The sequence below is a fragment of the Chenopodium album genome, chromosome 18 (assembly GCF_948465745.1).
Source record: "Chenopodium album chromosome 18, dcCheAlbu1.1, whole genome shotgun sequence".
NCBI classification, from domain to species: domain Eukaryota; kingdom Viridiplantae; phylum Streptophyta; class Magnoliopsida; order Caryophyllales; family Amaranthaceae; genus Chenopodium; species Chenopodium album.
Window position 1 is genome coordinate 39,261,774 of NC_137851.1, and position 10,778 is coordinate 39,272,551.

Sequence of the window (10,778 nt, forward strand, 5' to 3'; positions counted from 1 at the left end):
TTAGAAATCAAATCTACCTCTTAGATTCTTAGAGTAAATAATATGGTTTTTTGTACTTTAAAGTATAAAGGTGCCCTATTGATTACGTAGCATATGTACCAATTTAAGGCGTTGTACTTGTACTAATAACAATATATTCCTTCAAAATTAGTATCATTTTCAAACTTTACTAAAAGTAGTTTTTTCAGATGCTTTACACAATATATTTTTTTGAGTAAAGAGTACCATTGATTTAGATTACAGAAAAAGGATGCGTATGTGACTATGTGGTGTGAAATAAGTACAATACACAAGGAAATGAATACTCGAAATTTTATCTCAAACATAACATATACTTCATATATGTAAATGTGTACACAACAAGCATACTGACCTGTGTACCAAAAAAAAAACAATCATTACTGACCTAGACCTTTATAACTTTTAAGGTGTTATTTCAGATGTTATACTATAAGAGAGATGGTAAATTGTAGTAAGTTCCTAGTGCCAAATTTTCGCGGAATATAAAACAGTTAAAGTTAGGAAGTTAAAGAGCGCAAAGCAGATTTTACGAGGAAACCTTACTCCTAGTTACAACCTATTACACACAGACCTTTTTCACAAGTTCCTCCGCGGACATTTGCTACCTGATAGGATTATCCTACCCAACCTAAGTCCCACTTAGGTTCACTCACTCCCAGAGTGCCTACACTCGGCTCCTCAGCTGAAACTCACTCACTGTGCACTCACAGCTACCACACAAATTTTAGAGACTATCAAACTCCTACATGAATTTTAGAGACTTTCAAACTCCTAACACCCCAATACCCAAAACACTCAAACCCTTTTTCCCATTACAAGATTTCAAAGAATAACTCTAAGTACATATAAATGAAAAAAGAGATAAAACTAATATGTTGGACACTCGAAATCTGTCTAGAACTCACTAGACATACTGTAACCAAAACCTGATAGAAACTTTGACTAGGTGGACTGACTTAGCATTGTGGTGAGGATAAAACCGTTAAGCACGACCACTACAGTTCGTCAGTCTCAACTTTGAATGAATACATATGAGTATATTTATAGTACACTCAAATTATTCATTTCATCTTGAAAAAGATAGATTTTATCAAAAGATAAGTTGGGCATTATCGAGAATTAACTATATTATGGATTAAGTTATATAGGGTGTTTGTGAAATGGAGAAAAGTCAATTAAGTTTTAATTTATTAAGTATATCTCCTATTAGCATTATATGAAATAATCGAAATTGAACTCCAAACGTTAAAAATGGCACACATAATTCACAATAGATTCCATTCAGACTATATATTGGTGAAATGTTGGATAAGTCATTCAAAATGGGTTGTATTCCAATGTGTTGTCAATTAAGTTTATATATCAACCAATTCTTGTCATACTCCATCCGTCCCATAATTTCGTGCCTGTATAACTTTTTGGGTGTCCCAAAATGTTTTGCCTGTTTCTAAAAATAATCCATAATCATTACTTACTTTATCTTTCTCATACAAAATACACATATACCCAAATAATCATTACTTACTTTTTCTCTTTTTCTCTTTTTCATACAATATTCTCTACTTTTTATCTTTCCCCTACAATATTCTCTACTTTTTATCTTTTCAATACTATTTCCACCATTCTCCTTAATTACCATATTTTTTGAGAAATAGGCACGAAATAATAGGATGGAGGGAGTATGAAGTTTCAATCCGATCAAAATCAGAATTATAGGTTGATTAAGTTAATTTATTAGTTGCTCATGAGCACTTTGGGTTTTTTTTTGTATACTCGCTTCGTTACATATTACTCGCAATAAAGGGGCAATATTTGTGAGAAATAAAATATTTTTTTGTTGCAAGTAATATGTAACGAAGGGAGTACTTTTAAAGATGATGGACATTTTTTTAAGGTACGAAAAAAAGAAAAAAAAAAAAAAAAGGAATATTATGAGATCCTCTTCACTGGGAAAAACTACTTCAGCAACAGTTATGCACACATGATAAACACCAAAAATTGGGGGAATGATGTAACGCATCCATCTTTATTATGTACATTATTAAGATTAATGTTACTTTTAACTTTTATTCTGCACTAAATTAAGGCAAGAAGAATTTACCAATGAGTAAAGATTAAAGGAACAGGATTAGACAAAAATTTACTTTCTTTTCATTCCAGAAATGAAGCCTTGCTATTTTCTTCAGTTCATCAGTCTTTGTTTACCAGCGACCCAGCTTTTCAACCAAGCAGTTCTCTATCTCCATCCTCTTCTTCATCACAGTCGCATACTTCGATACCAAAGTGGGATCCCCAGTCTCGACAGAGAGCTTGGAGTTTAATGATGTCTTTTCCAACTTGTCTTTGTACATGGATTCAAAGGGAACAAAACTACCCTTTGCATTGCACAGCCAACCATGTGCAGCCCTGAGTGCAGCGCCTAATGATGCTGAATCTGTTTACGATTAATGAACACAAACAAGAATGTTGTAATTACTAATTAGCAGTCAGAAAGTATTGCATTTGAGATCAATTGCGAATAAAGTTATAAAGTGTTAGCACTCAATAAAACAAACCAAGTCAGACGAAAAGAAAAGAAAAAAAACTGCTCATTTCTAACCCCTTAGCTCTGTGTTCAACCATCAAAGTTAAAAATCTAGTCTACAACCATCATGCAAATAGCAACGCCTACTGGTATCCTAAAATAATCAAGCTATTAAATTTGAAAAGGTTCCAAGCTGTTTGCACCCCAACTGCAGCAAGGAAATAGGGTCACCTTATCCTTTAAGTCTCAAAACAAGCAAGAAAACTCAAGAAAAAACAAAGGAGACTGACCACAGGAACGGTTTAATGTAAACTCGAAGGAATATATCGCACTTAAGGAGCCTTGACCACCAAATGACTAGGTACTTTTAATGTAGTAACGCTCTATGGTAAATTTAAAACTTGCCTGGCCTTTCAACAGTGTAAATACCACAGCCAAATATAGAAGCTAAAGAGCCAAGAATGCACTCATTGGCTGATGCTCCACCAGTAGCTATCAATCGTCTAGGAGGGAAAGGCATACCGAATCTTTCAACATGAGCTCGCATAGAGAGAAACTGGCCCTCAACCAGAGCTCGAACCTGAAAAATAGTCGGAGGGATGATGAACTTTTGCACAAAAGTATGAAGGTGAATAACAGAAAACAATACTAACCTCAGAAGGGGCATCAAACTCATTTACTTCATGTTCAACCACATCATCAACAGTATTGCCAGTGAAATTTTTGAGTATATACCGGTGGTAACCAACTGAAACAAAATTTATAGTCATATTATAACATCAAGTACCAACTAGACTTTGGCTCATTTTTCATCAAATCTGGGTCAAAAGTGAACTATCTAGCTACAAAATCTATCCAATATCAAAAGATAATTTCACCCTCAATATTAAACTCATTTTACTGCAATGTAATCATACAAAATATCACATCTCTCTCATATGATCTATGCAAAAATGCAGAAAAACTCACCTGGCAAGGGAGGAAGAATTTCATGCTCCTTGTAGTAGAAACCTAGCTTTCCATCTGCAGAATACCAATTCTAAATGCCATAATTGTATAACTTTTGTATCAACAAATCAACCTAGGAAAAAGATCACCAACCATTGAGTGGAGGTGTTTGCTGCAGATATCTGTTGAAAACATCCCACGACTTCTCTGCGTACTGATTACGGATATCTGGCCAATTATGATAATTATTACATTAACCACATGCCCCAGCATCATATATGGAGTACTAGAACAGAGAGAATTCTACCTTCACGAGTAAGTGATCCATTCTTGTAGCAGAGCATAACCATAAAACCTTTTGTATCCACAGGATTTGGGAAAACATGACCTTCTAAACGAGGTTGTGGCTCATCGGTTATCCCAAATACCTGATAAAAGAATGTAGCATATCCATTAAATGACAATAACACTTTGGTCATCTATTATTCTTGTTCTTTTTATATACACAATTCCCATTTTTTTTTCTTGTTTTTGGTCTGCATGGTACAAATACCAATATATTTTCTTTATCAACTTACAGTGTCACTTGTGCCAAGACTGATTGCAAGATCACCAGGAGTGTTGAGCGTCAATCCTATAGATTAAAAAAGAGTGATATTAGAAAGCAGGGTACAAAATTAATGACTATCTACTTCAGCCAAAAATCTACAATCAATATTCACTTGAGGAATGTGAGTACATACTTTTAACATTAAAATTTGTACATATAGTTCCAACAAATATAATAAACACACCAAACTAGTGGACAATACAAAAGGTATTTCAGTGTTTGCATACTTGTAATTTATGAATACAAGAATCCACATTTAGAGTTGTCAAATCAAGTATTCCCGAGCCAGATCATGCTAGTTTAGTCATGTCATGTCAATTAGCTCATTAGTCATCTCGGGTAAAACAAGGTCGGGTCAGATTTAGCCCCATTAAACTGATCACTCTCCTTTCCCATTCTCTCAACAAATTGTTTCCATCATGGCATCATCTATACATTTAACCTCTCATAGCCAAAATCCCAAATCTGTTAGAAAATCCTTGGTCTCCAGCCTCTCCACATTGGCCCCGCTTGGTGAATTGTAGCTTCATGAAGGTATAGCGAATTGACATAGCAATAAGGAATAGCCCAAGACATGAATTGTGAAAACACTGCTCTTTTAGAACTGGTTTGGATTCACTAGAAAACTGATATATACATAGCCATCAATCAGCACGATGCCTCTCACGGCCAAGTATTATGTCCTCTATATTTATTCTTCATGATGATAACTCATAATTTCTATTGAAAAGCTTCTTGGCACTAGTTAAGGACTTAAGGGTATTGCCAAAACCCACCGATTATATGTTCATACATCAAAACAAAGCAGCAGAAGCCACCAAGTTTAAAGAAACTATCATTTGACTTGACAACCAACTATAAAATTGTAAGGCAAAGACAAAAAAGCGAAAACCCTTAATAGTTGTGAATCTTATAATACCAAGAAAAGCAGAAAGAGAGGTAATTAACTTGCATTTCTTACTGCAGCATTAATCAGATTGCATGCCAAAGCAAGTAAAATTTAATACGTAGTATTTAAATCAAGTTCAGATACACAATTTTCCTTCCAAACAAAAAACAGAGATCAAGTATTACTAAATGTGGACCAACTATAACTGTGATTCAGCTCTCTTTGCCAAAGACTTCATGTATGCAGAAAAACAAAATAGGGAACACGTGAACAAAAACAGAAGATATGAAGGGCCCAAGGATGGGGAGAAGAATATGGTGGAGGTACCAAGGTAGTGGTAAAATTAGGTACTCAAACAAGGATAAGAGACAGTGAAGGAGAGCTTGGGGCTAAAAGTATCAGCCTGCATGGCTATTGCATGGGTTTCTGAGATTATTTTAAGCTTTTTCTTCCATTCTTTAGGCATTTGTTAGCTATGTGGAGGTCAGAATATACAGGCCATCGTTAATGAACCATGAATCTATATTACATAGCAATTCTCAAATGTTGCGAGTGATATTTTTGTTCTATAGTTTTTATTTTCTGTTCTATTGTAGTTTTAGCACCAGAATTAGTCAAGTGGGGATATAGTAACATTGGATGGTAAGGAGGTGCCCATGAGCGAGTGTTCTTGGGTTGATTTTGGAAAAGGGTGGAGAAATTGACTGATGTGTAACCCAAAAAATTGAGTGAGTGGCACAAATGGAGAGCAACAACTGGTGTGTGATTGTAGAATACCTTTGAATTTAAAGGGAAAATTCTATCGGACAACTATCCCTAGCACTGCTATATGGGTCTGAGTGCTGGATCATATCAGAAAGATGGGAGTAGCAGAGATGCGTATGTTTAGATGGATGTGTGAGGGACACCTTAAAGTGTAGAATTAGAAATGAAGATATTAAAAAGAAAGTTGGAGTTGAGGATAAAATCAGGGAGAATCATTTGTGTTGGTTTGGGCAAGATGGTCAGAGATCTAAAGACACAACAGTAAGGAAAGTAGAGGATTGGGATCAAAGGAATACCACGGGTGTTTTGGATGGAAGGAGTTAAGGATGTGAAAAAGTTAGGTTTCCAGGATCATACAGCATTGGAAACAAGGGAATGAAAGGAGAAGATCATGGTTGGCGAGATATGTGATATATTCATGGTTCATGTAGACGACCCCATTTTTGGAATTAAAACTTTGATTGTTGTTGTTTGTAATATTTAATTTCAAGGCTTTGTTTTCTTCACCTAAAATAATGTGTTCAGGTCTAAATTTTCAAAAGTCGGGTGTGGTCTAATCTTATTGTCTAATCTAACTAACGTTGACCTTAGTTGTACATTAATGTATAAGAAAGAGCATCATCAAATGGGATCTTGTGAAATTCGTCTTAATGTGTATTTTGCGGGGTACCTAATAAGTTAAAATAAGGTGAACAAAACAGGGCCTGAGTAGATTATGGAAATAGAGTCCCAAAAGTTGAATCACAGACACGGGCATTCATGAAACAGTTTCCAAATGCCTTTAATGTAACTGTTACATTACAAAGATTTTTACATTGAAGGCACATATATCATTTTTATTTACATTACGGACTTCATAACAAAAATTTCTCTTCCTTTCATTCCTCTAAGAATAACTCCCCACTAATAGGCAGTGATGAAATTCAGATATGCAATAAAAAGTAAATTATGACACAAGGATTTCAACTAGTCAATGCCTGACAGAGGTATATAAGATGAAACTATGTAACAAAGCATATAGATAAGCAATTATTTGCTTTATCCCCTACTAAGATCACTCAAACATGATCCTAGCTCCGATCTCTCACAGAACTCATTTATTAAAACACTAGCATATGCCCTAATTCTAAAATCTGCCCAACATCATTTATCCTGAAAAGAGCCATCTCCTTAGTAGTTGTGTAATACCAGTGTAAGTTATCTCTCCAACCCACCCCACACAACCCCTCCCCCCCCCCCCCCCCCCCACACACACACACCCCCAAAAAAAATAAAAATAAAAATAAAAACCACACGGTAGGCTTAACTTCATGGATTGAATTTGTAAAAGCATTATATTTAGCCCTGCCTTCAATGCAATAGCTTCAGAGTAAGCTGTTAATCTAATACTACGAAAAGATGGAAGAAAATGTGGCAAAAGTAGGTAAATTATTTTAACTGCTTGAAAAGGGAATCATGGCCAAGAGAAACAAATAGCAGAAACAAAAAATCAGATCAAAATCAAGAGGATATACACAGATGAATTTTGGATGAAGAATGAAGGCTACCTGCAAGGCTGTTTGGATTGTCTCCAGACCATTGAATAACCAAGCAGTTGTTGCTGAACTGATACCTGAAATATTAAATTAAAAAAAAAAATACACACACACACACATAAAGTAGCTATCACCACAAGCACAAGCAATCAAATAGCTGCATGCAAGAGCCCCTAACAAGGGCAGCAAAGAAACAAATGTAAAAAGGTTTGACACATCAATTGATAAATTCTGCTGAGATACTACAAGTATAATCTTATACACCTTGCTTATTTACTAGGTCATCTAATTATTAAAACACATGGTGAATTTAAAACTAAATAAAACTATAATATCTAAAATCTACCTCAAAAACCTTAGAGAACATGAGAGTCCTTACTCTTCCTTAAATATTAGAAATGGAAACCAACCTCATTTAATATAAGACTATGGCTGACAAGTATGGCAGATCATGGAACATGACCCCTTTGCTATGAAAAATAATAACAGATTCAACAGTTCTTGTTACCAACTTGCAGCCACAGGATTCAAACAATTAGATTTTTTTTTTCCCGCTATCTTTCATTTCTGGTTTAATTTGGCAAGAAAGTCATACACACTAACATCAGGAAAAAAAAAAACAGGTACCAGCAACTGGTTTTTATATCACATCTAACTCTATAAGTATATATCAATAGCAGTATACTAACCTCTCCACAAAATATGAAGCAATAAAACCAGCAACTGCATATGCAGGAGCAGGTTTTCCAAGCTTTTCCTCCAATGCAGGTGCAGTAGCCTATACCAAGTTTGAATTACATAAAGATTGAATCATACAGACATCAACAAAATAAAGCACCAACTATGATCCTTGAACAGAACGTGTCCAATTATTAAATAAAAATGTTTAAGCTAATGTAACAGATTGCATACATCTAAAGCTTTTTTAGACCATGTTCTTTGCTTGATATCCAATAAATTCATTCCAGCACCATCTGTTTCATCAATGCTAGCATAGCCTCCTATAAGAAGAGATGCCATAGACGAGCTCACAAGTGATATCCTTTCAGTTTGATTGTAGACTTCGGGTTGTGTCTCATATATCCTCCGAATCTGAGGGCCAGTAAATCTTTCATAGGCACGAGACCCTGTGAGAGATGATAATTCCTGTGCCCCACCTACAGCCTCCTCAATCTTCCTGCATTGTTCAGTGGTACTACTATCCATCCATATCGGCGATTCCTTAATGGAGAAAACTTCTGCAAATTGTTCTACCAACTGTTTCTTAGGATCCAAAGACGACAATATCGACAAACTCCCATTCTTCCAATACACACTACCATGCTGCTGCCCACTTCCAGACACAGCAGCAACCTTTCCAAAATCAATCTTTTTCGATAATTTGTTAAGCATTATATCAAGAGCTTCAACCCACAATAATGTAGGCGAAACAATCCGGCCATTTACGGAAGGATCACGGTAAACTCCATCCTTAGTTTTATAATGAGGCAATTCAGAATCAAAATGAACAAGCTCAGCCGCAACAGTATTAAAGTTGGAATCCAATACTGTAGCTTTTAAAGATCTAAAAACAACCAAAATTCAACACAATTCAACCCATAATCTATAAATTACAACATCCAAACTAATAAAATCATCAAACTAATAGAGCCCATCAAAATTTTGATAATTAAAATTCCCAAAGTTTTAATTAAATTTTAAATAATGTAAGGCCGATAACATGATGGATCAAACACAAATTTCTTAAAATAAAATTACAAACTGGGTAGTAAAAATTGCTCAATTAAACCTAAACAAACACAAAATTTTATAAAAAAACATATGAATAAATAAATAAATTTGCGAAATGGGTACTGAAAATTGGGTGAGAAGAAAGCATATACGAAGAGGAAAACTCACTGAGTAGAACTGTCAAACCCCAGAAAGAAAGAGTCTTGAGGAAGAGAGAAGTCCGCCATTGAAGAACCAATTGATCTCGTTGAAGCTCTAATTAATGGGAAAATCAATTTGAATGGGAGAATAATATTTCTATGTTTAATTTCTATAAATATGATTTTAATTAAGAGGATAAGAACAAGTATGATCAACAAATTCGTGAACTGATTTGGATAAAATCCATATAATTAGGATATGCATTGGTACTTGATCACGATTCACGAATATACGTAGAAATTTGGATAAAGTTTGTACATAATCAAAATCAAATCTAATTATCTCCCTCCAATTTCGCTTTTTTTATTTAATCCTCCCATTGTACGTAGAGCTGTCAATTCAGGTAAACGGGTTGGGTTTGAGTCGGGTAAGAGTGGGTTGGGTCAACTCGGGTCGGGTTAATTCGGATTAATGCCGTAATCTATGCGGGTCAGGTTTGAGTTAAGTCATGCTTGATTTGGGTCACGTCGGGTCATACGTCTTATCAGGTTTGGGTCGGGTTTAGGTCGGGTTAATAATAGGTTGGGTAAATAACAGGTCAGGTTACATTCGGGTTGGGTTAATAATAGGTCGGGTTAAAACGGGTTAGGGTAATTCTCAAGTTCGAGTCGGGTTCGGTTCAAGTCAATAATTTACGGGTTAGAATCAAGTCGAGTCATTCTCGAGTTTGAGTCGGGTTTAGTTCAAGTCAATAATTTGCTAGTTATAACCAGGTCGGGTCATTTTTGGGTTCAAGTTGGGTTCGGTTCAAGTCAATAATTTGCGGGTTATAATCAAGTCGGGTCATTTCCAAGTCAGGTCATTCTCAGGTTCAAGTCGGGTTCGGTTCAAGTCAATAATTTGCGGGTTACAATCAGATCAGGTCATGTTCGGATTCAAGTCGGATTTGGTTCAAGTCAATAATTTGCGGGTTATTATCAGGTCGGGTCATATACATGTGCTAGAAATAACCAAACATTGATCCTAATCATCTTATAGACCACAAAACTTTAGCATAATAAGTTCTAATTTTTTGTATCTAAGTTTAATATATATATATATATATATATATATATATATATATATATATATATATATATATATATATATATATATATATATATATATATATATATATATATATATATCCTTTGAAAGATTGAGGGAGTATCTTCCTTCCTTATCATTAAGAAAATAACTGCATATATAAAATGTACATGTCTTTGTTAATCATTATAGGCTAAACTCTAACAAACTATAAGTAGATAATTATCATTTTTATCAAGCTAATTATTTCCTTTGACTATATAACAATATATATATGGCAACATACTAAGTAATTATAGCCTATAATTTAGGAAGATAATTATCCCCTTTAACCATACAACAAATATAACTATATTTAACTCTTAAATTTGGGGATGATGTTTCTTTCTTTTGCTGGCCTGGACAAATGGTCTCCCTAGACAAAATGCTTTGATAAAAAATAATAAGGTGGTCTAAATTGAATTTAAGGTGATTTGAAATCGGGTCAGGAACAATTTGGGTTGAATTTAGTTCGGGTCAATTACAAGT

The 10,778-nt window shown here is 34.7% G+C and overlaps 1 protein-coding gene across 1 annotated transcript; it reads right to left on the reverse strand.

The window, feature by feature from the left end:
• Positions 1-2,026: 2,026 nt before the first annotated feature.
• LOC145590862 (xylulose kinase 2-like) lies at positions 2,027-9,470 on the reverse strand. Its single transcript, XM_081647250.1, has 11 exons — positions 9,192-9,470; positions 8,205-8,856; positions 7,982-8,070; positions 7,305-7,369; positions 4,072-4,127; positions 3,801-3,921; positions 3,647-3,721; positions 3,515-3,568; positions 3,199-3,293; positions 2,951-3,125; positions 2,027-2,455 (listed from the first exon to the last, which is right to left on the reverse strand). Exons 1-11 carry the CDS (start codon positions 9,248-9,250, stop codon positions 2,223-2,225), a joined length of 1,674 nt encoding a protein of 557 aa, XP_081503376.1. The 5' UTR covers positions 9,251-9,470; the 3' UTR covers positions 2,027-2,222.
• Positions 9,471-10,778: the final 1,308 nt, after the last annotated feature.